General features: G+C 48.0%; 1 protein-coding gene across 2 annotated transcripts in view; it reads left to right on the forward strand.

The window, feature by feature from the left end:
• Window positions 1-417: 417 nt before the first annotated feature.
• CA6 (carbonic anhydrase 6) overlaps window positions 418-27755 on the forward strand; it is a 29289-nt gene continuing 1951 nt past the window's right edge. The window contains exons 1-8 of one of the 2 annotated variants that reach the window (XM_024204352.2): window positions 419-687; window positions 2788-2970; window positions 10978-11126; window positions 13202-13297; window positions 19245-19311; window positions 21038-21195; window positions 24291-24414; window positions 26043-26141. In XM_024204352.2, the coding sequence (XP_024060120.2) occupies window positions 609-687; window positions 2788-2970; window positions 10978-11126; window positions 13202-13297; window positions 19245-19311; window positions 21038-21195; window positions 24291-24414; window positions 26043-26141 (955 nt within the window). In that variant the 5' untranslated portion in view covers window positions 419-608. Of the gene's footprint in view, window positions 688-2787; window positions 2971-10977; window positions 11127-13201; window positions 13298-19244; window positions 19312-21037; window positions 21196-24290; window positions 24415-26042; window positions 26142-27755 lie in introns of both variants that reach the window. The other variant, XM_024204353.3, reaches the window with a different exon arrangement.

Raw genomic sequence — 27755 nt, forward strand, 5'->3', positions numbered from 1 at the left:
AGGCACCTAAAAATGCAGCTAGACACCTTAGTGGGATTTTCAAAAGCAGTTTGGTGCCCACATCCCATAGATTTTAATGGGGAAAATCTGGCCCCGCTGGTGGGAGTTGAGTACCTGTAGGTCCCATTGATTTCAAATATAGCTGTGGATACTCAGTACCTCTGAAAATTAGTCCCTTAACCTCTTTCTGCCTCAGACTCTGCGAAACGGCTCTGCGTTGAGCTCTGAGGCAGAAGAACGTTAAGTGTTAATATTTGCAAGGCACTGTTGTACGGAAGCTCACATCCCTGCCAGACAGGAAAAGTGGGCAGAAAAGTATAGATCACGTGCATGTCAGAAGGTGACCTCAAGGGCATTAGTGGAGTAACCTTCTGTTTCATTAGGACTAGCAGCCTCTGTGAGCAGATCAATAAAATGCTTTTAGCATGTGTAGCTGGGAGCTCATGTAAAATATCCCTGGTGGTGGCAATTGTTTCAGGAGGGAGGGGACAAGGATGGGACAGATAGTGGAAGGGCTGGACTTTGAGTAAATTGTTATTTACACTTTCTGGGATTGTCAAAGAAATACATTGCCCAGCTCGGTTCTGATTTCAGACATTGCAAGAGCCATGAGGATTCCAGCCACCTTGCTGCACCTGCTCCTTGTGCATCTCAGCGCCTCTCATACAACACACTGGACATACAAAGGTAATGAGTACAAGCAACAACTGCTTTTTAAATGCTGCTGGCTCCACCAGGCTGCTAACACAGTCACCTGTGGTTGGAGCTAAAGCTTGGCTTTTCAGCTTATCTATTAAAACAACAACATGGCAGCTAATTAATTTCACTTCATTGAGGATCGTGTATCTTAAACACGGTTCTTTTCACTGCCAACCTTCTCGATTCCTTTGTGTGATTGGGACACATTGTCAGACAGAACAATAGGTTGCAAACAACGAGAAAAATCTTTACAGGGCTTTAGAATAAAAGCTGACCTTTTGCTGAGCCGGGAAAGAAAAGAAGAGCTTTCCCTTTAGATAACTGCTTGCTCACTATTTTACTTTCACAGCCTGCGGAACATGGATACAGAGGCAGGGGGCTGCTTGTTTGCATATTTGCCCTCACGTGAAATTTTGCTTAATTCTTAGTTCTTTTCAGAATCTGATTCTGTTGAAGTCAGTGGGAGTCTTTCCACGGATTTCAATGGGCTGGGAAGCAGGCTGCCACAGTGGGGGAAACTAAAGTTCTTGATTTAAAATTTTTTTTAATTGCAGTTAGCACACTGGGCTGCTTACAACAATTATCTTAAAAATCTTTTCACCAACATCTCCTGAACATCTGTGCAATTACCTCACTGATGCATGTCTGGGAATGAAACAAACTACAGTACCTGCAAAAACTGACTTTCCCAAAGTAAAATGAAAGAAAAGAAAAGGTCTCAGATGTTGAAAGAGGTTTATAACGATGCAGTAATAATAAATAAATAGAAAAACATTGGGCAAATGCTGAAATAGCTTTGAACAATTAAAAGATTTTTTTTAAAAAATGGTTAAAAAGCCAGGCCATCACCCTGTACTGTTGAATTCTCAGGGGGAGATTTCAGCAACAGCTTAAGGCTTTACCTTGCTGTGGTATTCTGAAATTCTGACTCTGAAATAGATCAATGTGCTATAAATGGCAAAGGGAACTGCTGGAAAAGGAAGAATGGATTTCCATATTGATTCTAAGCCAGAGCAGTGACAGAGGACATAAAAGTGCCATAAAGTCCTGAATACAACAGTACAGCGAGAGCAAAGCCTCCAAAGATTAAAGCAGTGCTTAATTATTTGGATGGCACTGGAGTTGCGGGGGGGGGGGGGGAGGCGTTAAATACTTAGATTGAATTGAAGTGGAAATTGAAGCAGAAATGTTATTGCTTTATATATTAAAAGGGAGGGAATGTTAGCTAGTGATTTAGAGCAGATGAGTGGCGAACCAGGACTCCTGGGTTCTATTTCTACATCTGTGACCGACTCACGAGTGTGAGAAGACACTTAAACTCCCCCATGCCTCAGTTTACCAATGTATAAAAAGGAATTAATATTATTTACCTACCCTAAAGAGGTAGTGTATGGTTTAATCAGTGAGAATAAATCGGTTTGTTATCCTCAAATGAAAGGTGGGACTGAAAGTGCCAATTCTTATTAGTAAAGCATTGACCAGTTACTTTCTTAGCAAAGAGCATTCAAGGGACCAAAGAAGCTCTAGCCAGCAAACTAGACAAAAGTTAGGCAAAAACACGCAAGAGGTTTAATTTATTTGAAACCCTCTCTCCTTTTCCATTCCTTATTTCCTTGATAGTGCCTATATAATTTAAAAAAAAAAAAAAAAAAGAATTTGCTGACAATCCTCCGTGGGCCCCCACCTCTGAGAAACTGAGACAATTGGCTTAGCGCTGTTCACAGCTTTCATTGTAGAAGAACCAGACTTCATGCCTCTGGCCCCTGGAATAGCTATAAACATCACGGTCTGTATAAACCCCACTTCTATTTCAATACAGGTTCAGCCTCCAGCCATTAGTAGAGATGGGATATTAGGGGAGGCAGGTTTCCTGCCTGGTGGTGCAGTTGTCATGCAGCCAGAATGATGCATATTGTCACACTAGGGAAGGCAGATCAGCCTTTCAGGCACGCAGTTCCTGGCGTTATAATAATCAGAGGGGGACGCTCTGCGGCCCTGCTGCTGAGCCAGGAACAACTCATCGCCAATGAGCCAGCAGCACTCATGCTGCTTTGTAAGAGCCTGCTCTGCTTCTCCTCGGCCTTGCAGCAGGAGAGCTGGATGAAGTGCACTGGGGAAAGCACTTTGCAGCCTGCGCTGGCAAGCACCAGTCCCCCATTGACATTCAGAAGAGGAAAGTGAGGTACAACCCGCAGCTGATGCAGCTCGAGCTGAGTGGTTACGATGGACCTTTGCAGGGGAACTTCACCATGACCAACAACGGGCACTCAGGTAAGCAGCAGGGGCTTGTCCAACTACCTTCCCTGCCCCAAGGAGGAGGGCAACAGGGCTGTGACATCACTGCTAATCTCAGGAGGGTGGCAGGTTACCGCCTCAATACAGAACATAAGAATGGCTGTACTGGGTCAAGCCAAAGATCCATCTAGCCCAGTATCCGGTCTACTGACAGTGGCCAATACCAGGTGCGCCAGAGGGAGTGAACCCAACAGGCAATGATCAAGTGATCTCTCTCCTGCCACCCATCTCCACCCTCTGACAAACAGAGGCTAGGGACACCCTTCCTCACCCAAGCAGGGACTGGAGCATCTCTCCTTCCATAGCCATGGACAATTGACACTACATCTAACCCTAACCAGAGGCTGTAGAATTACCTGGAAATGGAGAACAGGCCTTGGGATTTTCACCTTTATTACCTCATAGAATGACCTAGACAGTCACTATGGCCCAGTCCTGCTCCCCCTGGAGTCAACAGCAGAACTTTAGACCTCTTGGCCTGATCCCAAGAGGGGCTGAACCCTACAACCCCCATGGGCTGCACCGGCAATTACGAGGGTTTGGCCATTAATTCCCATTAGGTAGGGAACAGTAGGCTCTATGCCAGGTGCCAAGCAGCTGTTGGGTGAAATTCACCCCTTGCCGAGGCCTATCTGTTGTAGGCTTCACAGGGACTCAAGTGGTGCTGAAGCCTTGGCCTCCTCCAGTGCAAAGGGGTGAATTTTACCCTCTGCTGTCTTTTTCAATGCAAGAAGCGATGCAGCAGGCGGGCAGGTGTAGGGAATAGATCTTTACCAAGTGTGCAGATAGTCCAACGTTACCGTAGAGAGGCCCGTCTGTCCAGTAGCAGCCTGGCCAGTTGCCTTCCATTCCTGAAGGCCAGATGTCATACCCAGCAAAGTCCCTCCTGAAAACTGACCCTCTTTCTCCAGTCCCACTATCATATCTGCAGGATTGGGCCCAATGTTTGTGATTTGTTCATGGGAAGAGATAGAAAACCCTCCCTAGGGTATAGATATTCATTAGTGGGGATCACCCTAATCACACACTGTTCCACCTTTAAATAGTAAATACGGCCGGCCTGGAATACATGCCCTTACATTTCAAATGGTGCCAAGTAGGATGGATTCATTATTACAGTATCGTCAGTGTGTGCTTAAAACCCCACTCACACATTGGTAGAGCAGAACTTTGTCACATATTCCCTGGCATATGCATTGGCATCTTGCCATGGCTAGTCATCCCATTATTGGCCCATCACACCCTGCATCCCTTTTCTGGTAGGCTAGGTAGCAGGCATGTGCCATGAATTAGCTGGTTGGCAGCAGCATGGATTCCTGCCAGTGAGGGGAGAGAGTCTCTCTCCTTGCTGAGCAGATACTTTTAGAGAGTTATTCAGGGCACGTGTGTGCAGAAAACCAATTAACATGTGGGGAATATTTTTAGCTGACAGAAATCCTACTCTCAGGGCTAGTCTACACTTACCCGGTAGTTCGACGGCTGCGGATCGAAGTTCCGAGTTCGATTTATCGCGTCTGGTCTGGACGCGATAAATCGAACCAGGAAGTGATCCCCGTCGACTGCGGTACTCCAGCTCAGCGAGAGGAGTACCGCGAAGTCGACGGGGAGCCTGCCTGCCGCGTGTGGACCGCGTCTGAACCGCGGTAAGGTCGAAGTAGGGTATGTCGAATTCAGCTACGTTATTCACGTAGCTGAATTTGCGTACCTTACTTCGATTTGGGGGGTAAGTGTGGACCAGCCCTCAGACAAGGTTGTTTTTCCGAGCTCTGCTGTCCTGATCTTGCTTATTTCAGTTTCCCGCTTTGTCATCTCATTCTGGTCTCCTAATTTTGCCCATTTCCCCAAACTGCTGGAAAAGCCTGTCAGCAACACACATACAATCAAGAGAAAGAAGAGTCTATTTGCATTTCTCTATGAGACGTTGGTTGGGGGGGGAGAGAGAGAAGGAGAAGAGGGATAGAGGGCAGATTCAGCATTATACACTGGCATTTTGTTCGTGTATACGAGTATTAGAACTACAATACCTTGCATTTTGGGCCTGCTTCTCCCTGGCTTTGCACAGTCATCATTTGCTCCTGTGCCAGGTGAGTGTAAAATAGAATTCTGCACTCACATCCATGGAAGGTTAACTAGGGGATGATTTGCAACCTCTGTGCACAGACATAAATGACAAGGTACCACGAGTGAAAGGGGAAATCAGACCACCTGTTTTCAAAACCACTTCTAAAAACCCTTAAAGTAATTCACACAACAACCCTCCTGTGAGGTTGGCAAGTAATATCAGCCTTGTTTTACAGGATAGAAACAGAAACCCTGAGGGGCTTGATGTCAGAGTTAGGTGCATGCCTGCCTACCTTTGAGGTGTCTGGACCTATGTGAGTTGCTTGAGGCCCCTTGGTGAGTCAGAGCTGGCTTAGAATTTGGGAGTTCCTGGCTCTTAGCCCTCTGCAACATCCTACCTAAATGATGCATCCCTCAGTAAAGAATTTCCTGGCATTGAGGGCGGGGGGAGAGATATTTCAGTCTTCCATCAAAGGCAGCTGGAAGATAAGAGATTCCCCATCTTCTGTGGAAGATCTTATTCCAAATGGATATTCCTTCACTCCATCTGCACAGGGAGAAGGGACAGATGCAGGGGAGGGACACAAGTGATGAAACATACTGTCTCCTGAGCGAGACCGCTCTAGTTGTACCTCTAAGAATCATAATGGTTAAGAATGCCTATTTATCACACTTACACCCAACCGTTCACTTGAGGCTTCTGGGTCAGTGTTATCTGCTCCACTACCTGCAAATTAATTCTTGCAGCTTTATCTTTCAGGGCTCTCACCATTTTCCTACACTCTCGTTAACATCGAACTATTGACTTGCCAGCCAAGCCCATTTTAATAAGGAATGTGAGCTAAATCCCAGAGTCCTTATGCACAGCTGTATTGTAGTCAAGCAGAATTTTGCTACAGACTTCATGGGGAGCGGGAAAAGACTCATAGTGCTCTCAAGCAAGAGCCTCAAGCCAGGTCTACACTCACAGTAGAGTCAACCCAGCTATGTTGCTTAGGAATGTGAAAAGTGCATGCCCCTAAGCAACGTAGTTAACCCAACCTAACCCCACCCCCTCCCTTGCATCGACATCTACCTACTGCCTCCAAGGCCTTGTCTACACTTCAAACACTGCTGCAGGCTGCAGCTGTGCTGCTCTCGCATTTCAAGTGTAGACAAGCCCCAAGTGGGCCACAGCAGGAGAGGTTCTGCACATCTTAAGCTGATGGGAGTGACGATGTTTAGCAGGTTCTTTGCACTAGAGCAGGGTAAAGTTTGTCAGACAAAAGGTTTTTTTTTGGGGGGGGGGGGAGGTGAATAAAACTAGTTTTAGGTTGATTGACAAAAAGATTTTTGAACTTGGGTTGAATTCAGGGACTAGTTTAGAGAAAAAAATTAGAAAGGTGAAATGTTTTGTTTGGACGGCATTGGCCTGCTAAACCCAGGGTTGTGAGTTCAGTCCTTGAGGGGGCCATTTAGGGATCTGGGGCAAAAAATCTGTCTGGGGATTGGTCCTGCTTTGAGCAGGGGGTTGGACTAGATGACTGCCTGAGGTCCCTTCCAACCCTGATATTCTATGATTAAACCCTCAGTAAAGATTGCAGCATTTGGCTCTTTGGTTTTTAAAGGACTGATTCTGCATGAAGCTGAAAAATGTGAGTTGAGGGTGCTCAGAACTGGAAGGATTGAAGCTCACATTGGTGAAATTCCAAGCATCTCTGGAACTTCCTCTCAGAGCACATGGTACATTTTAGTTCCCACACAATTCCAAGTACTTTTCTTAAATCCTATTAGCCTATTCCATTGAGGTTTAAAGAGCAATTTATTTAATGTAGGCTAAAACCGAATCTCCATTAGCTAGTGATAGTAGCAGTGTTAGATGTTTGCCCTTGTTGGAGACCAGTTCCTAGAGCGTAACATTGTCATAATTGCACACTGCTCTGACCTTTCAGCCAGTAGAAGGCAGTGGTACAAGTTACACAGTGCATACCATCAGCTCCGATCTTACAGTGACGTAGGGCAGTATAAAACAAAGGTGCAAAGCAGCAGAGATAATCAGGCCTTCTGTTGTCATGCTGTCTGCAGTACATTCTCAAAGCATCCTGAACAGGAATGATCCTTGGCATAGGGTTCACAGCCAGTGTTTTGCAGAGCATACACACTGCAGTAAGCTGTTTGGTAAGGCAAACAATCCTAATCATGAAACAGTCATCTACCTACACAATAAGTGGCCCTACCAAATTCACAGTCTGTTTTGGTCAATTTCACAGTCATAGGATTTAAAAAAAAAATTTCAGCTATCTGAAATTTCACAGTGTTGTAATTGTAGGGGTCCTAACCCCCAAAAAGGAGTTTTTTGTAAGGGGATTGCGGTATTGCTACCCTTACTTCTGTGCTGCTGCTGACAGCAGCACTGCCTTCAGAGCTGGGCAGCTGGAGAGTGGTGGCTGCTGGCCAGGAGCCTCGCGCTGAAGGCAGAGCCACCGCCAGCAGCAGCACAGAAGTAAGGGTAGCAATACCATACCATGCCATCTTCTGCACTGCTGCTGGCAGGTCACCCCCTTCAGAGCTGGGTGCCCAGCCAACAGCTGCTGCTCTCCAGCCGCTCAGCTCTGCAGAAGTGAGGGTGGCAATACTGCAACCTCCCCAAAATAACCTTGTGATCCCCTGAAACTCCCTTTTGGGTCAGGACCCAAAATTTGAGAAACGCTGGCCTCCCCTGTGAAATCTGTATAGCATAGGGTAAAAAACACACAAGACCAGATTTCACGGGGAGACCAGATTTCATGGTCCGTGATGTGTTTTTCATGGCTGTGAAACTGGTAGGGCCCTTACAATAAGCAATGTAGTAGCTTATGGTACACTGTAGACTTTTTGGGCCTGTTGTAAAGAAACATGTTTTCAACTTGGCTGCCTGCAAATTGCTCCTGCACAAAAGAACCCTCCTCCTCAGGCATTCAGAACATGGCATTATAGATGGCATCTCATGTTCATTTTTAAGGACAGACTTTTTTGGTAACTCCTGATTTACAGTTAGGATGATGAGCCCGTTACCTCTGTGGGTTCAGTCTAGGGGTGGTGAGACCTGGGTACATTTTATGAATATCATGTCTGACTACATCAGCAGGAAGGCAAATATCCTGGGACTAGCACTCCTCGGAATGGAATCTCAGTGAATATTGCATTGGAAAAGATAATGTTTGCTGTAATAGCAACCAGCAGGAGTCATGTGTATTTGACTCTATAAATTGTCTTTCAAGGGTCTAAAATCATCTTTGCAAACTTCCTCACCTGTAAAAAGAATGAGGAGTGCTTGTGGCACCTTAGAGACTAAAATTTATTTGGGCATAAGCTTTCGTGGGCTAAAACCCACTTCTTCGGATGCATGCAGTGGAAAATACAGTAGGAAGGTGTGTATATACACACACAGAACGTGAAATCTTCCTACTGTATTTTCCACTGCATGCATCCGAAGAAGTGGGTTTTAGCCACGAAAGCTTATGCCCAAATAAATTTTAGTCTCTAAGGTGCCACAAGTACTCCTCGTTCTTTTTGCTGATACAGACTAACACGGCTACCACTCTGAAACCTTCCTCACCTGTGTGATCCAAGCCAGAATAATTACCTCATTCCTGCATGTCCTTATGGGATGATGTCCCCTGAGCCTGGCGATTGCTGTAATAGGTTGGACAAGGCCTTTTCTTGTTGTGACACCTTGGGCAAGTCAGTGCATTTCTCTGTGCCTCAGTTTCCGCATCTGTAAAATGGAGATAAAGAGGTTAACCCGAAGAGCACTGAGATGAAAAGCCCTGTGTAAGTGCCAGGTATTAATTTATTATTAGTGTCAGGTCAAGAACTTGCCCAATGGGATTTCTAGATACAGCAACCCTACCATTGAGAAGTTGGTGGGGCAGAAGGATTTATCATCTAGGGGTTACAATATTTTTTTTTTTAAGCCAAAGAGTCACCCTAGTTATGATAAGACCTTTCTGAGAAACCAAATAGAAACATAAGGCATACGTCAGACAGCCACAGCCCTGCATGGGCTGGCACCAAGCAGCTCCAGAGAGCTCCAGGTGTCAGGTAGGTATAGCTTGCTGCTCCATACTCTCAAGTTCCCTCTCAGGTGCTAATTTAGGTCATTTGTTTCCAGAAGATCAAGTGCATGTCACTAATTAGGCTTGTCAACAACGTAGCATAGGTCAGAGTCGTTTCCCTGCGTACCTTGCAGCCGGTCCACTTTCGAACCACGCCTAGGGATCAACTGTACACGCTCGTGCGCCACACATTGCATTTCCTCACCCTTGTGTCCCACCCCGACACCAAATGGCAGGACTATCTTCCACCTGTAGAGGGCGAGAAGCCCTGGTGGGCCAGCCTCTATTCCAGCTTGGCCCATGGCCTGCCGGGGACATCGGTTGGAAGCACCTTCACGGAGCCGTGAGCACAGGCGTGTATCTGGCACGATTCACCCCCATTCCCGAGGCCTGCCCCTTCTGCGGCGTGAGGAAGAACCTGGCGCACGCCTACCTTGAATGCGCCAGGTTGCGGCCCCTATACTGGCTCCTCCAGAATCTCTTGCTGAGGTTCTGGGTGTACTTTTCCCCCACACCTGTTCATTTTTGCACACCCTATCCGTGGCCCCACAAAGTCACGAGACCTCCTAGTCAACCTCCTCCTGGCCCTGGCCAAGGTCACCATCTACAATACCAGGAGGAGGATGCTGGACGATGGGGTGCTCTGTGACTGCGGGGGCCTATTTCCAGTCTTCCCTAGTCTCACGCCTCCAGGCAGAGTTCTACGGGGCAGCGTCCGCTGGCTCCCTAGACACCTTTGAGGAGCAGTGGGTGCTGTCCGGGGTCCTCAGCTCGGTGTTCCCCTCTGGATCCCTCATTTTGAACCTCTCACCACCACTCCCGACCCTCTTTTTTATTAGTTGCCTCAAGTAATCATTGGGAACCCAGGTCCAGTGGTCCTTCCTGCTAGGCTGGGGGAGGGGCCTTTAGAAGTGATGCTGCACCTCCCAGGTTTTTCCAATAAGGCCCTGTTTGGGATGGTGTATCACTCCCTTTCCTTACCAGTCATGGATGGGGTCTGTTCACCTCATCATGCTATTTCTACTCTAAGCCCTTAGAGAGGTTTTAGCCACCAATAAGCAATTAGAGAAATCTGCTATAATTCTTTCTGCACTCATTGGATCTAACATTAAAATCAGTTGTGATTTTCATTCACTGAACATTGTCTGGGTGGAACTGAAGATGCTCATACGATCACCCTTTGAAAATTGCACTTGTGTGACATGTGCACGCTTAATCTACTCTCCTCCCATTCTGGAGCACTGCAGAAAAAGTCAGACACGTACAGATTTATGTCAGGTGTGTTCAACTCAGTATCCAACTGTAGTTTGCAGATGCACCAGAGTGTGCAGCTCCATCTCACACTCATTCAGTGTGCAACATTGATTATCTGACCTTAGACAGTTTTGCTTTAGAAAAGAGATTCAGAGTTCAGGCCCCAGGATCCCAGCCACAAGAGGCAGTCGTTAGATCAGTTAAACCCATCTACAGAGATCATACAAACCAGCATGCCTAAAGTCACGCTTTCTCCTCGTGCGAAGGCTGCTCTGGACATGCCAGCATTCAGCGTTGCTGACCTTGCAAACACCTACTACAGAGCACAGGCCCCAGATCAGGAAATAACTTAACCACCTGCCTAACCCTAAGCATTGGTATCCCACTGACCTCACTAGGAGTGCTCACATGCGTGAGTGCTTTCCTAAACAGAGGCTAGGGAGATAACCCCACCAACAGGAGCAGCCCCATTGAGTTCAGTGGAACTGCTCTCCCCACTAAGCCGTATGCACCGTATTAAGTATTTGCAGCATCAGGACCAGCTGCATCCATTTCTGTTAATCTCATGTCATCTTTTTCTCCTGTCTTGCAGTCCAGATTGATTTACCACCCACCATGCGCATCACCAAAGGGCTCCCAAGCCTCTTCACCGCTGTCCAGATGCACCTGCATTGGGGCGGGCTGGACCTGGAGACCAGCGGCTCTGAACACACGGTGGATGGAATGAGATACTTCGCGGAGGTACCTGTTTAAGGGGAGACATGCGTCATCCTCATAAAGGAAGGGGTTGCCTTCTTTCCCCTCGTGGAAAAAAAAAATATGCAGGAAAATCCCATGTTAAAAGAAAACCTCTGTTGGCAAACAGCTCCCTGTGAATTGCTTTAAGTGTAGGGGGCTAGAAATCTGGAGCAACGCCACTGAAGTCCATGGGCCTGATTTGCCACCACCTTGGGTAGTCACCTCCCCTCGTTAGAGGAGAATGCAAAGTGGATGTAAAATGCTACCACTGATGTGAGCGAGAGGAGGATTCTGAGATGGTGCATTTTACACCCATCCTGTCCAGATGGGTGCAAAGGAGGTAGAAAAATTAAGGCACAACAAGCAGCAAAATTTGGGCCATGCCTTATTTCTGGCCAGGTTCCATCCCTGCATGCTATGGGCAATAGAGAGATGGAGGCAGGAGCAGGGCCAGCTCCAGGCACCAGCGCAGCAAGCAGCTGCCTGGGAAGGGGCGGTACGTCTGGGTCTTCAGCAGCGGGTCCTTCAGTCCCTCTCGGAGGGAAGGACTTGCCGCCGAAGAATGAAGCGGCGGTGGTAGAGCTGCCGCCGATCGCCGTTGGAGCCAGCCCTGGCCAGAAGCCCCTATAGTTTGAGGTTCGAGTCTGATCAGGCTGTTAGGTTGCAGCCATTGCCAAAGAAACAGACTAATTGACAGAGGAGGGGGTTATTAGAAGAAAGTACTAGCAAGAATAGAGAGAGAGGGATGAAAATCTCTGTTGTTCCACTAGCCAAGGCTCTTTCATGTTGTTTAGAAATAAGACTCCAGCCCTTGACTGTCAAAGGTTCCCCGACTGCTTTATTCACTGTCTGCCGCATGGTTGCTCTTTGCTTACAGTGGCAGGACAAAGTTCACCACATGCATTGTGATGTGTGTGTGTGTGGGGGGGGGGGGGGAAAAAAAAAAGGGCTAAAATTAATCCCCATCTTAGCTGTTTGCCCCAGGGCCCATTCTGTTACAGCCCAGTTCACAAAAGGGAGCTGCCAAGCCTTGGCAGACAAGATCATGTGCAGCAAAGGGCCAGCCCTCAGAAAGCAACAAGGATGGCAAATGCTTTCCCCCGTCTGATGCTTGCAGCTGCGGAGTTAGCAAAGGCAGTTTAATAGGAGCTCAGGGATACGTTAATACAGTTTAATTTTTTCCTTATATTAGGCCTGATCCTGAACACAATTAAATGAAAAGGAAAAACAATGCTCATGGCAGCCAAGGGGGTTTGGATCAGGCCCGTAACATTTGTTTTCTCCAACTGCTCTTTAATTGCAATCATTGCAAGAAGGGGCATCAGATGTTTTTCCTTCCTACTTTTAAAAACCAGGAGGGAATCCCGATTACTAGTAATACAGAGTTATTGGCTCTTTGGTCAACCCTCAGGCCAAACCACCTTTGCAAAACCAAGGTTTGCTGCTGCACAAGGACTCTCTTCAGCATCTGTTCACGAGACTCAGCTCCACAGGCAGCAAGCACAGAAAGGTCTCCTTGCATTAAAGGTCAATGGTGGGACCCTAGCTGCAGCTAGTAGCTTTAAGGAAGAGGAGGAAAGTGGGCATTGCACTAGCACCTAAAGGCCCCAAATGTGAGGAGGGACCTACTATGCTAGGTGCTGTACAAACACAGTAAGAGTCAGTCCCTACCCTGAAGGCTTTGCATTCTAAAGAAAGATTAAATGACTTGACCAAGGTCACAAAGCAGGTCAGTTGCAGAGCCAGGATTAGAACCCAAAGTATCTAAGTCCAACACACCAGCTACTGTGGGCCATGCTCCTGCTTTAGTCACACCTGCACAATCCCAATTGAACACAGATTTGTGATGAAGAATTTGGCCCTAAATGTTTAAGTGTCACAGAGGATAGAAATTGGGTCCTAAAATATTTTCCCATACCCATGTTGCTGAAGCCTTGGGTGTCTGCCTTCAGGTCAGCAGGACCAGGAGACGGTTGTGCACTGGCTATCCCTTCAGTCTGAGACTATTATTTCAAGAGCTGGAGGCAGCAAAACCACAAGTCCCCAGCCTTGGACTGACCTTGTCTTTTTCCCCACAGCTGCACATTGTCCATTACAACTCCGGCAGCTACTCCAGTTTCGAAGAGGCAAAAGACAAGCTGAACGGGCTGGCAGTGCTTGCTTTCCTCTATGTGGTAGGTTGTAGCTCTACAGGGAGAGGGAACAGGTTGGTGAGTAGGTATGGGACATCATTATTAGTAGTAATAGTACTGCAGTAGCATGTAGCGGGCCTAACTGAAGTGTATTTGTTGGAATTGTAGGCGGTCACTTTAAGAACAAGGGTAAGAACTAGCTTGCAGGCTAGGGGGGGCTCTGATCGGAGTCAATCTGGAAAGAACCAGTTTAAAGCTAGGTGGGGTGAATTGTGCCCCTCTGCCTTAGGGAGCAAGCCTGTTCTCTCCCCATTTCGGGGTGCTTGTGTAATTCTGAATGCTAAGGAATAGAGCAGAGTGACACTGCAGCCTTCCAACAGGAGTATTTAGGTTTCCATCTGATTTCTGCATGCATGCTGTGAACACACCACCAACCAGTGCAGAGCCCCACTGGGCAAGGCACTGTACGAACACATAGTAAGACAGCCCCGTCCTTGTAGATTGACCAGACAAGGGGATACAGGGAGGTGAAAGGACATGCTCAAGGGTAGTAGCAGTTAGAAGACAGAATTGGGGGGAGAGGGAGAGAATCCAGATCTCCTGCCCTAGTCCAGGGCACTATTTTCTGGACCACAATGGTGGTGGAAGGTGCTTGCTATAGGTTATTGGCTTTTCAAGGGTCACCGACTGCAGAACACTGCTGAGATGGGTCATCACTCCTCAGCTCATGCAGCGGTCGAAGGCGGACAGAGAACACCACCAGAAGCTCAGTTTGGCCAGGAGGGCTTTTGTGAAGGATGGGAATGGACATTAAGAGTTACCATCCACAGGACATGCCAAGGTTGTTCTTCTGAACTATTTGTTAGACTGTCACTGAGCGCAGGAGTGGGCTAGAGTCTCCAGAGACGGGGGGGTAAACCCCAGCAGGTGCAGAGAAATCCACTCACCCCATTCTCTAGAGCAACATGAGCGCCACAGCAAAAAGCACATTGGCACAGGGGCAGCTCTGCAGCACCCAACACAAAGGAACACAAACTGGAATGGTCACCACAACAGAGTTCACCTGCCTGGTAACAGAAATAACACGATCCGAGTCCTTGCAGAGACCCTGCTTCATGCTTGGAAATATTTCCAGAGTAAGATTTTTGTGGGAGTTCCATGCATTTGAAAGGTTTTGGAATTAAATCTAGTTAGGCACGGAACACCCATGGCAGGTTCTGCTCCCCCCACCCCCAAAGTGCCCCTTTTCCCTGCTCTGGGCAGAGCCCTGTTTGGAATGAAATAAGAATTCATTCCCCATGGCCCATTCAGTCATTGGCCTCTCTGACGAGACTGCCCCCCGTGGCCAGAACATCCTCTCCCTAGCTCTACCTCGTGGCAGGGGATGGCCTTTCAGGCACCCCACCTTCCAGGAAGACCCAGGTGGGAAATGAACTTTCCACAGTCCAGACTACCTAAAGCAAGACTTCCCTTCAGGGTAGGGTTGCCAACTTTCTAATCACACAAAACCAAACACACTAGCTACGCCCTTTCACCGAGGCACTGTCCCGCCCCTTCCCCGAGGCCCCACCCCCCTGCTCATTACCTTTCCCCTCCATCCATAACTCACTCTCCCCCCACTCTCACTGGGCTGGGGGGTTGGGGTGCGGGAGGGGATGAGGGCTCTCCTGGGGATGCAGGCTCTGGAGTGGGGCTGGTGATGAGGTGTTTGGGGTGCAGGAGGGGGCTCCAGGCTGGGGCCAGGACATTCAGAGTGTGGAAGGGGGCTGTGGGTTGAGGCAGGGGGTTGGGGTACAGGAGGGGGTGAGTGCTCTGGGCTGGGGCCAGGGATGAGGAGTTTGGGGTGCAGGAGGGGCTCCAGGTTGGGGGGGGCCAGAGCTCAGGGTTGGGTCAGGGGGTTACCTCAGATAACCCTGCTATGCTGCTGACTGGAAGCTAAAACAGGCTCCATGCATGTCCTAGCTCCACACTGCACCCCAGAAGCATCCAGCAACAGGTCCAGCTCCTATGTGGGGGGAGGGAGGTAAAGGCAGGGCAGAAGGCACCACACACTGCTCTCGCCTGCAAGCATCACCCCCCCAGCTCCAACTGGCCACAGTTCCCAGCCAATGGAGTGCAGAACTGGTGCTCAGGGCAGGGGCAGCACACAGAGCCCCCTGCCCCCCCAACCCACAAGGGGACCTGCTGACTGCTTCCAGGACAGGTAGGGACTAGCCTGCCTTAGCCCTGCAGCACCAAAAACCAGACACCTGGCAACCCTACTTTAGGGGGTCAACATTTTTAAGTCTTTCCACACAATTTCTAGTGACCTTCCAGGCCCAAACCCTTCCTCCTTAGCTAGGGGATTATACAGGCCTCCTTCCAGAGCTCACACAATGCTTCTCCACAGCCCTTTTAAGTTTTCCACCACCGGTTTCACCTAGGTGGTCAATAAGATCTTTCAAAAAGAGAAAACTCAAAACAAAGCCTTCCCAACCCAAGCCCTCTCTTCAAGGCCCCTTGCAGGGTATCATGCAGCCTTCTACTCTATCTTGGAAACCAGCTGGTAAGGAGTCTTCCCCTGCTGCTTCCAGAGGTCTTACAACAACAACCTTCCCACACCTCTAACTCCGTTCTTCATCTCGCTGTCCATGCCTCTCACTTATCTACCCGCAACCTGATTGGTGGGTCATGTGATCCACCAGTCATATGACCTTTATTTTCCCCACCTGGGGAGAAGAGCTGGCTGAGTTACAGGTGAGGCTGACATCCAGCTCTTCTGTGTGGGCCAGCCAGCCGCTGATGCTGCCAGACGAGGTGGCCAGTTATTGGCAGTCGTTTTTGTGATGTAGACACCTGCCCCCTGGAACTGGGCAGAGACCCACTAACTTCATGTCACACAGGCTACCAAACAACCCCGAAATGGCCACTGTGGATGAATCTGAACCAGCCACATTAACGGTGAAGTCTTCATAGTCTATCACCAATCTCCGGAGCCATCCCGACCCTTTATTAATTTAAATTTGCTTTTCCCTCCCATTGTAAAAAAAGCTCAGCTCCATTCCCCCCCCCCCCCCCCCCGAAGACCTTGAGCACAAATTCCCCCAGCTAGAAAGTGACACCCGGACTCTCATGGAATGACAACCAGTCACTCCCTCCCTGGTCACACTGGCAGTTCTATACCAAAAAAAGCTTATGCCTCTCTTTCCTTTGTTCAGTGTGTTTACTTAGTGCATCAAACCCCCAATCCTCTCCCCAGCGCATTGCCGGAGCAGCCAGGGGCTGATCTTTCCCTGCTCAGAGGGTAGCAACTCCTCCCTGGCTCAGGCTTCCAGTCTGGAGTAGCCTGGGGCACATGACTGGTGGATGTGCCTAATGTATTGCACAGAGTGAGCCCCTTGGAACCTGGCTCCGGGGAATGCATGGGATTAGCGCTCCCTGTGCCCCCCTCATGCACTGTCCTCTCCTCATGTCGCAGAACCACACTGCTTCCATTACAGACAGGGTCCGACTCCTTTGCCTGCGCTGGAGGATGAGTAAATTTTTCCTCTTTTGGCCTCTTCTCTTTGCTGGGGGGGGGGGGGGGGGCAGGGGGGCGAGGAGAAAGGTGAAACACGCCTGTGGACCATGATGTGGCTCAGCCTTTCATGGTCCTTGGAGGGGTCTTGTCCCCATCTGAGATTATTTTGAAGGCCCAGGCTCCTCTGGCCAGCAGCTCCCTTCTGCCAAGTGTATGGGCTCCGTACTACGGGCAGCTCCCGCTGGTACAAAGAGCAAGAGTCTGAGATCAGAGCTGTTTAAGGGAGGGTGTCCTAGCCCAGGAGCGGGGGGAGGTGAGCTGATACCCTACCCCTACCACTCTACCCACACCCTTGCAGACTAAGCTGGACAACCACATAGTACAAGCCCTGGGGGAAAGCTGCAAAGTGGCAGATGTTAGTAGGTAAAGCAAGGACCCCGCAGGCACATGGATGTGAGAGCAGGGAGGAGGAGCAGCATCGAGACAAACAGAATAGAAGCAGTGGAGCTGGATGAATGACCGAAAAGAAACGTTACTGGTAAATAATAATAGGGAGGAGGGATGCTCATTTAGGGAATGGAGATGGGATACAGGAGAGTTGGGCTCAACTCCCAGGCCAGCTCTGCCACAAACTCCATGGGTGACCGTGGGCAAGTCATTTAGCCTCAGATTCTCAATGGTATTTAGGCTCCTAGCTTTCATTGAAATCAGCTGCCTGGGCCTCAGTCTCCGCATCTGCAAGCTGGGACCAATAATAACACTCCCTTTCTCCCACCTATTGTCTCTCTGGTCTGTTTAGACTACAAGTTCTTTGTGGCAAGGAGCGTCTCCTGCTAGATGTATATACAGCACCTTGTACCATGGGGCACCAGGGGCACTGGAACCATTTGTATAGTGGGGGTGCTGAGACCCATTGACCCAAACTGTAAACTCTGTCTATACTGGAAACCATTTCAAGTCAGGGGGTGCTGTAGCACCCCCCGCATCCCTAGTTCCAGCACCCATATGGGGCACCCCTCTGATTTGGGGCCTCAAGGTAGGGTGACCAGATGTCCCGATTTTATAGGGACAGTCCAGATATTTGGGGCTTTTTCTTACATAGGTGCCTATTACCCACCACCCTCTGTCCCGATTTTTCACACTTGCTATCTGGTCACCCTACCTGTAGGTGTTATTGTAATAGGAAGAAATTATAACAGAATAACTATTTGCTGTGGGGGCAGGGAAGCCCAAATGAGTGACCGCGGGAGTGCTGTGACCGGCTTTAGGTCATGGAAGTGGCTGAATGCCTGTATGTATGAATGTTCACCGCTCTTACTAACTGGACTCAGAGGTCTGGCTCTCTGCCGGGAAAGGGTCACCCCTCCCTCTCTTTTCTCGCTCTGGGAAGCACAACTCAGCTGCCCACCGCCAGCAACAGAGCATTGTTCGTCTCCTCCAGGCTCCAGACGCTTGAGAGCTTCGTGCTAATTTCAAAGGCCTGAGCGCTGCTTCGTGTTGACAAAAGCTGCAGACAGGGGTCTGCGGTCCTAGCGAGAGATGATTTGACATGGCAGTTGAGATCCCGTTGTGGTGCGATAAAGAGAGGCATAACCTCGCTCCGTTCCAGAGCTCCTGCTGACAAGACGCTTCCAGGCACTGAAAAAGGGCATCTCCCTCTCTTCCTCACACTTCGCAGTTCATGAGAGGCATTGATCAGAGGCTGAGGGGATCAAGACTCCTGGATTCTCTTCCCAGCTGTGGGAGGGGAGTGGTGTCTAGTGGTTAGAGCAGCAGGGACTGCGTCTGGATTGCTGGGTTCTGTTTCTAGCACTGGGAGGACAGTGTGGTCTAGTGCTTAGTGCTATGGGGCCAGAAGGGGCAGGACTTGTGAGTTCTACTCCCAGCTCATACACTGAGCTTAGGGGACTCATTTAGGGCCAAAAAAAGTATAGGACCTTAGGCCCAAATTTTCAGGATGTAGTTGCTTAACATTGGGCATCTAACTCACTACTGAGACACTTCCTGAGTCATAACTGGCTTGATTGTCAGAGGTGCTGAGCACCCACAAATCTTATGGAAGTCAGTGGGACCTGACAATCAAGCCAGTTATTTAGATGCCTAAATACAGACTTTGGTGCCCAACTTTACATGCCCAAAGTTTTAAAATGTCAGCCTTAGTATCTCTGTGCCTCAGTTTCCCCCATCTAACACACAAGAGAGCACTAGGATGCTTTAGTGTGTATGTAAGAGGAGGACACGTGGGAGGAGCCCTGCACCCTCTAAGGCTCCAGCACTCTTGTGCAATTCAGTGCAGGCTTCTAGCTTGAGGATCCATAATGACAAGTGTGGTTATTACTCATGAAAATATCCAGTCCCTGAAGAAATCCAGCGCCAGTATTTGGCTGTGTGAGCTCCTGCCTCAGTGAATCTCACATGCTGAACTGAGCTAGAGCTGGTGCTGGGTTGACTTTTACATATTTTATTCATCAAGCCCTATTCTCTTTCTAGGATGGGAATTTTGAGAACACCTACTACAGTGAATTCATTTCCAACCTGGCCAAAATCAGGTTTGCCGGTAAGTCCCTGGCACCCCTCTCCATTCTTGTTGCCCAAAACGTCAGTACTTGTAAATGCTGGGTACATCTGGGCCGAAAGGGAGACAGCCCAAGGGGAGAGAGGGCAGGGCAGGTGAGCTCACTGGGAAGCTCTGTTTCATTCTCATGGATAAGGTCAGATAGATCTTGGCCTGGTTGGTGAATGGCATGGGAGACTGGGATTATTATTTGCCTGGGTTTAAGATGCAGTGACCATTGCAAGGTCAGATGTCTCATGAGCCAAAGGTCACATATCGCTATCAGAACTTAACATGTTCGTCCTTGTCGTGCATGACAGGACCCAGGTCTGTGACTGACCCAGCCAGAGGTCCCAAGCTGATGGGGACTTTCCCTTTCAGTTGTAATTTACCAGCCCCACAGGTGCCCCATGCATTAGCTCATTGGGTTCCATGGGCTTTGCTGGACCCTGCAGTTGTTACTGGGAGAAGGAGGGGAGGCTAGTAGGCAGCTTGCTGCATTTTTTAAAAAACAAATTACCGGTATATATCAAGTTCCAGTTAAATAACTAGGTAACTTCAGCCATACCCCGATGCACACCTCTGCAGCATCTCTCCTTCCCCACACATGGAGGAAACAATGGTGCTGATTGCAGAATCATCCTTCCATTCTTAAGCAAGCCATGACATCCTGTTAAAGGGAGGGACCTCTTCCTGCCTCCACCAGAGCTTGCGACATTGAAAAAAAATAGTCTCGCAAAAAACAAAAACAAAAAACCACTACAGCAACCCAGTCTTAACACAATATGCTGGGCTGTTGGTTTGGGGCTGCCCTGGGATTTCCTGAGCTGATTCCCATGGACAGGTGAACTCACCTGTGTAATCAGGTCTTTCTAGTGAACACCAAACTGGTTCTCAGTCCACCAAACCCACCATTGCATTATGTATAGGGCAAATTCCATAGGGAACTTGGAGTGTCTAGAATCATAAAAAATATTCTTCTTCTTAATACCTGGCCCTTATATAAAGTGGTTTTTATTTTCAAAGTGCCTAGAGCAGGAAAAGGGCTATTAAATCAGCTTATCAAGTATGATTATTGTTATTTATCTCTATTATAGTAGCACATATAGACTCTAGCCCCACTATGCTAGGTGCTGAGGTGCTGTACAGACTAGCGGTGGTAGAAAATTTTCATCAAAAACAGGTTTCCATCATACCATGTCCTTTCAACAAAACGGAAATGGTTGGGTGAAAGTGAGTAGCCATTTTGAGGAAATTTCATTTAAAAAAATTGGAGAAAACCTATTTTAAAAACATCAAAACGTCTTTTTTCAACATTTTCAGAACCGTTTTGACTATTTTTGTTTTGAAATTTATTTTGTATAAAAAATAGAAAAGAGTGAAAAATCTAAACAAATAATTTTGCATTTATTGAAATGAAATGTGTCAAAGGACCTGAAGTTAATTTTAGTTTTTTGGAAGGTCATTTCATGAAAAATGTCTAAATTTTCGTCTTGATTTGGGATGAAGATTTTTTCTCAGGACAGAAAATCTGTTTGCAGTCAGCTCTAGTACAGATGTAACAAAAAGACAGTCCCTGTCCATCTGCTTTTGCTTGGCTCTGTCACTGGCCTAGTTCCTGGTGCATTTTGGGAAGAGATTTGTCAAGTGTCTGTCCACAGCAGCCAGGATCAGTCCTGTGCTTTCCTCTCCTTGGTCATCATGTATCTGTGTTTCGTTGCCTTTTTAGGGCAATCAACCAAGCTCAGTTCGCTGGATGTCCAAGCCATGCTGCCCGAAAACCTCTCACACTTCTACAGGTATCAGGGTTCACTGACCACACCGCCTTGCTCGGAGAGCGTGATCTGGATAGTTTTTGATTCTCCCATCATCCTATCGCACACGCAGGTAAGGCCCCCTCTGCTGCTTGCCAGATGTGAAAGCCTTTCCTCCTTCCAGGCAGCCTCTCTTTAATTTTCTCCACACCTCCACGCTCCCTTGTCTGGTGCTTTCGAGGGGACTGGGGCAATTATTTGCCACGTTACAGGGCCATGTGGAGGTGTGTGCGTCTATGTGGCATTTTGTAAAGGAATGAAGTCACAGAGAAGCATGAAGTTGTAGTGATGTCTTGACATAATAGTGCTCAGTCCTTCTCTAAGGCCTTCCATCCAGGAAAGTCACAGTGCTTTACAGACAGGAATGAATGTAGCTTCCCTTTATGCAAGGTAGGTCAATAACATTATCCCATTTTACAGCTGGGGAAACTGAGGCAAAGCAGTTAAGTAACTTGGCCAAGACCACAGTGTTAATCTATGGTACAGAACCCAGGCCTCCTGATTCCCAGTCCCCTGCTCTTAGCCACTAGTTGTAGCTCTTTCCTGATGTAGGGGGATGATTTTCATCCTTTCCCACTCTCCTGTGTTCTTGGGAAGAGTAAGGTGTTTACCCCTCTCTGTCCCTTTTCTGGCTGCACAAGAAGCTGGGGCTAGATCCAGGTAATATTGGGCCATTTGCTTAGCACTGCAGCATAGCGAACACGCCTATGACCAATGCTCCAATTGCTTTACCTGGCACTCACATGTGAGACTCTATGACAGACCCAGGTGGCTGATCATTGGCTTATAGATTTAGGGTTATGAATGCTCAACCAGTCACACTGCTTGACAGAGGCAGTGTGGTCCAGTGGTTTGAGCATGCTGCTGGGCGCCAGGAGCTCCCACATTCTAATCCTGGTCCTGACAGTAACTCAGCATGATAATACTTACTTGCCTCATGGGGTGTAGGGAGAATAATATTTGCCAGGCCTTTGAGGGTCCAGTCCCTGCTCTGCCACAGACTCCCTGCATGACCTTCACCTCTCTGTGCCTCAGTTTCCTATGCCAGCAGCTCTCGACCTTTCCAGGCTACTGTACCCCTTTCAGGAGTCTGATTTGTCTTGCATACCCCCAAGTTTCACCTCGCTTAAGAACTATTTGCTTACAAAATCAGACATAGAAATACAAAAGTATCACAGCACACTGTTACTGAAAAAATGCTGACTTTCTCATTTTTCTCATATAATTATAAAATAAATCAATTGGAATATAAATATTGTACTTACATTTCCGTGTATAGTATATAGAGCCAAGTCACTGTCTGTATGAAACTGTAGTTTGTACTGACTTCACTAGTGCTTTTTATGCTTTTGTAAAACTAGGCAAATATCTAGATGAGTTGATGTACCCCCTGGAAGACCTTTGCGTACCCCTGGTTGAGAACCACTGTCCTAGGCCATCCAATGGGTATAGAAAACACTGACCATGACTATTTGAGAGAGCGTCTGTGTGAGGATCCATCTATTTGCAAAGCACTCTGGGCGATGTGATGCACTGTAGTGCACATTATTGGTGTTTGGCTGACCACTCCTAACAATCGTTGTAATCAAAGATGGCGGAGAAGCTTCTGTGATTTATTATTTATAAACGGGCACGAAAAGAAACCCAATATAGAAGTGTCATTAATCATACGACTGTGACTGTACCTATTGGAATTAGAGAGTGCTGGCTCGTATTCTCTCGTCTGCTGCTTAGACATCCCCACTCAGCACAAGCCAGACTGCTAATTCAAAGGGTTTATAGTCTGAGGTTATTGAATCTCTAAACTCTCTAGGCCAAATTCAGCCTTGGCATGAACAGGTGCGTCTCCACCCAGAGCGACTCTTGGCCTTTCCCCCAGCCAAACTAGCGGTGCAAGAGTGGCAGCTGCAGCCACATCTTGCAGCCACAGTGGTTTAAGCTAAAATCTCTGTACAGTACAGCACAGATTAGCTGATGTCTGGTAAGCACAACAAAACTCCCTGCTCAGTTAAATGCAACAGGGCCAGAACCCAGCAAAAATAAAAACAGCAAGGAAGACCAGCCAGAGCCAACCAGCAAAACTGCTGAGGCTGAGTCTTTGCTGGATACAAAGCCAGGAGCATAACGAATTCGCCCACCAGCAGGCCCTGGGGACCAGATTAAAGATAATTACAGAATAATAATTGTTATTTTTAGAAAAGTAACTCTCTCTTGTTTATATTGGCTGTGTGTAAATAGAGGCGTTATTTCAGCTAGGGGCCGGTGCAGGTTTTGTCTGCATACCAGACGAACATTGGTCCAGACTCCAGCCTAGGCATTAGGCTGTGCTGATGACTCCACGCTGCACACAAAGGGGAACTGTTGATGAGTGATTACAGGTGGCTCCTGTACACCCAAGAGTGATCAGACCCCTTCAGGAAGGACGGGACGCTGCCTCTTGTCTAGATCTGCCAGGGCATTTAGCATAGGGCAGAGACCCAGCATAAGCAACATCAATAAGCTGAGAACACCAAGGAGCTTTAAATGATCAATTATTTTCCTTAGGTAAATAATGTGTGTAACCTTCTCTTTAAGACACAGCAGAGACAGGAATGGGGTGTGTGTGATTGAGGTGAATTTGCATCTAAATAAGGGGCTGTGCATTCTAATGGGGACAGTTCAAAGGCTCCCTGGCAGTTGTCGTTAAGCAAAATAATAGGACTCATTGCAAAATCCCCATCACATGCATAGCCTGGGTAGGTGTCAGAACAAACTTCCTCTTCCACTTAGTTCAGCCATTGCCCCTGAGTCTGACAGGGGCCATGCTCCTGTTCTACTCCGGTGTCCCTTCCCCTTGCTCATGCACCTCAGTTCTGACATTGCAACACCCTGATTTTGGGCCTCTACACACTGCTGCTGGGAACGAGCCTCCCAACCCGGGGAGCAGACTCACGCTAGCGGGGCTTGAGGTAGCACTAAAAATAGCCCAGCTGACCCCGTGAGTCTGTCGAGCTGGGGGGGGCGGGGAGGCTCACTTCCAGCGACAGTGTAGACATACCCTACGTAGTGCTGCAACTGCAAGGACTCATTCGGCACGATACCGCGTTATTGCTCTGGTGAGGGGTGTTTTTTCTTTCAAAGAGCTAGCCACCCATTTCCCCCTCCATAACAAGCCCGTGTTGCTTAAAGATCAAGCTGCTGGAGAACACCTTGCTGGACTGGCAGAACAACACCCTGCGGAACGACTATCGGCACGCTCAGCCGCTCAATGACAGAGTGGTGGAATCATCTTTCAAGGCCAAAGGCACCAAAGGTAAGAGTGGGGCTGGGACCGGGTGCCTGGGGTAGAACATAGCATCAGAGGGGTGGCTCCAGGTAGGGCGCAGGCCTGCAGGCGAGGAATGAGAAACCATTTGAAGTGAGTTTAATTTGCAATCAGTTAAGCAGGGCAACCCACGACTCACACTCAAGTAGGGGTTAACGGTACCCTCGGCCTATGGGTAAGGAAAGGTGCAGGGGTGTAGTGTGTCCAATTGCCATGACATCTCCAATATCTACTAGCAGAAACAACATGATCTAAGGTACTTATGGCTCTTATTACTGTAGTATCTGAGCGCTTCACAATCTTTAACAGATTTATCCTCACAAGCACTGTGTGAACTAAGGAAATATTATCCCCAATTTAGAGACAGGGAGCTGAAGCACACAGACTAAATGACTTGCCCAAGGTCACAGAGTCTGTCTGTGGCAGAGCAGGGAATTGAGTCCCAGGCTAGCACCTTACCTACTAAACCATCCTGCCTCATCACAGGCAAGGATAAGCATGGCCAGCACGGCACCACTGACTGAGCACCCACAATCAAGGGATTTTTTGAGAGAGAGAGAGAACTTTTTGCATGTTGAGCCCCGTGCAACATGAACTGTCTGCCAGTCCAACAGAGGCGAGTGCTAATGCTATTTTAACAGGAGGTGCCTGGAAGTGAGACCTGGCACAACTCTGGGTTTGTGAGAGTTTGGAGTCTGTATGATGCATCACCACTTGTGCAAGACCCAGTGTGTTTGCTGTAGCGTAGGTTTGGACCTTTCTCCCAGCACCTTTGACCCCCAGTGGGAAGAACATTAGTAATAAACTAACAGGGACATAATTTCAGACACAGGCAACCTAACATGTTAAAAATCTCTCTCCAGGTTCATAGGCCACTAGACAAATTACCTTTGCTCAGTGTGTCTTTCATACAAACCATATTGTGGAATGCTTTGTGGAGTTTAACAGCAGGAAAGAGAGAAGGGGAGAGAGGGACACACACCCAGGGAGAAATGATCACAAGCCAAACCCAGGCTAGGTGTAGACAAGAAGGGTCAACCCATGGGCTTAGTCTACACTACAAAGTTTTGCCGACATAGCTATGGTAACTAGGAGGGTGGGGGAAGGAATCGCACCTCCTAACCAACCCAGCTACGCTGACAAAATCCCCCGTGTAGATGCAATGATGCCAGCAGAAGAGTGTGTCTGTCAGCTTAGCTAATGGTTTATCTGTGCTAGTGGAACGCCCCCTTCTGTCAGTTTATGCTGTGTCTCCACCCGGGGGCTCTGCCAGCACGGTTGTAGCAGTATAGTTATACTGTTCTGGCACCTGGTCCCATGGAAGTCTGTGGTAAGACGCTCACTGCTGTCAATGGGAGTAGAACTTGGCCTGGTGGTTCCCATCAAATGGTGGCAGTTTTGGCATTGTTCGCTTAACAGATGGCAAAGATGAGGCCATGTAGCCAGGAACAACTGCCCCTCAAACAATTCCCCACCCCAAGTGGTGCACAGGGGAAAGAGACCCCAATTTAAAAGGGAGGCGCCCCAAAAGCTCCTGGTGTTTGGAAGCTGGAGAAATATCCCAGCTGACCATGAATTGGTGTGTATCAGTGATTGCTGTTCTCTCACTGATCTAGAACTCTGTCTGCCAGAAGAACTCAGCTCAAAACTGGAGCAAATACAGACTCAGCTCCAGGAGATGAAGAAGCATCTGCTGGCTAGAGTGGGCCTGACCGGTAAGAAACTTCCAGCCACTTCTATTTCCACGAGATTCACTTGAACAGGAAGTCACCATCTATATCTCCCCTTAATGGGGAGCCCACAATGGCTCTGCCCGTGGATGCCTCAGCGTCAGCGGGTGCCATGTGGACATACGAGTAGAATTTGGTCCTTTATTTGGTCCCACTGGAGAGCTTCCATCAGTCGTAGCATAACTAAGCTTACCTTAAGGCCAGCTGTTAGACAGCCACTAACATCCCACTGCCCTACTCTAGTGGCTCCAGAGATCAGCACATGAAAGAATTAAAACTCAGAGCATCACTATGGTAGCATGGAGTATTATTATCCCCATTTTACAGATGGGGGAACCTGAGGCATTGAGACTTAAGTGACTTCCCGAAACAAGTCAGTGAGAGAGCCAAAAAATGAACCCAGCTCTCCTGACCACCGTCCTGGCTGTGACGACAAGACCATCTTTCCTCCCAAATCAGATCCATCTTTTGGAGGATATGAATTTAATTTCCAGACTCACCTCCTCATTCACAGATACCCCCGCGTAGAAATCGGCTCCTGGGCATATATAGGTGGCATCTGCTACATTCATAAAGTCATGGTTTCCAGGAATCACGTCCCCTTTAATCCTGAGAGGCTCATTTGTCAGGCATTTAGAACCAGCAAACTAGTCTCGTATCAATTGGAAATCTATCAAGAAAGATGGGCCACGCCTGGACCTTGTCATCTGAGCTGCCTGCCCCACACAACTCTGAACGTTGGGAGTTCAGATTAATTGGGACCTGGATCCAAACCACTCCTGGTTTTGATTTACAGAACTACATATCAATGACATCAAATTGTACCCAACTCTACCTGAAATAATCATTATAGCCGGGGGGAAAAAGGTGCATTGGACCTGAAATACACTTTACACCCCCAAATATCTGTCCACATGCACATACGATTCTCCCCCCAACCTCACCTTGTTTACTGGTACCTTCTGGTATGCTGGCCTGTTGCAATGAGAAGTTATTCTAAGAGAAGCCTCCTGAACCAACGTTGGAAGGATAGGCCAATCACAGCAACATCATTTATGGAAAGTACCACTCTTTTTGGGGGGGTCAAGGGGAGGGAATCTTAAGGATTGAAGAGAGAAAGATGCACAGTTGCAAAGTTCTCTGCCCCAAATGAAGGTCTTTCACATTCTCCTCTCCCCCTGTGCTCCGTTACATGATACCATCCAGAATCTACAACGTTAAACGCCTCTTTTCTTCTTTCTTTCCCAATTTTCTGAGGGATTTTGTTGCCCAGGAAAGTGAGGAGTCAGTAGTGTATCACCTCCTCCTATGCCTGTCCATTCCCAATAGTCCTGTGTTATCCTCTTGGCCACAGTCTCTCTCCTCTTCCTCTGAAGTCTCCTCAAATCCAGACTTAACACCCAGTGCTTTTGTGCTCCTGCAGTTCTTGGACCACTCACAGCTGCTTGCATGTGAATTAGTGTCAGGCCTGATTGTACTGGAAGGCGGCTGAAATTCTTCAAATACAATTTTTTTTAAACAAAAAACCACCTTTATTCAAAAATGAAAAATTGTTAAAAACATGGTTTGCTTTTCAAATGTTCTGGAGGTTTTTTTTTT

This window comes from Terrapene carolina, unplaced genomic scaffold (genome assembly GCF_002925995.2).
Source record: "Terrapene carolina triunguis isolate 2854851 unplaced genomic scaffold, T_m_triunguis-2.0 Scaffold714, whole genome shotgun sequence".
In the NCBI taxonomy this organism is placed as follows: domain Eukaryota; kingdom Metazoa; phylum Chordata; order Testudines; family Emydidae; genus Terrapene; species Terrapene triunguis.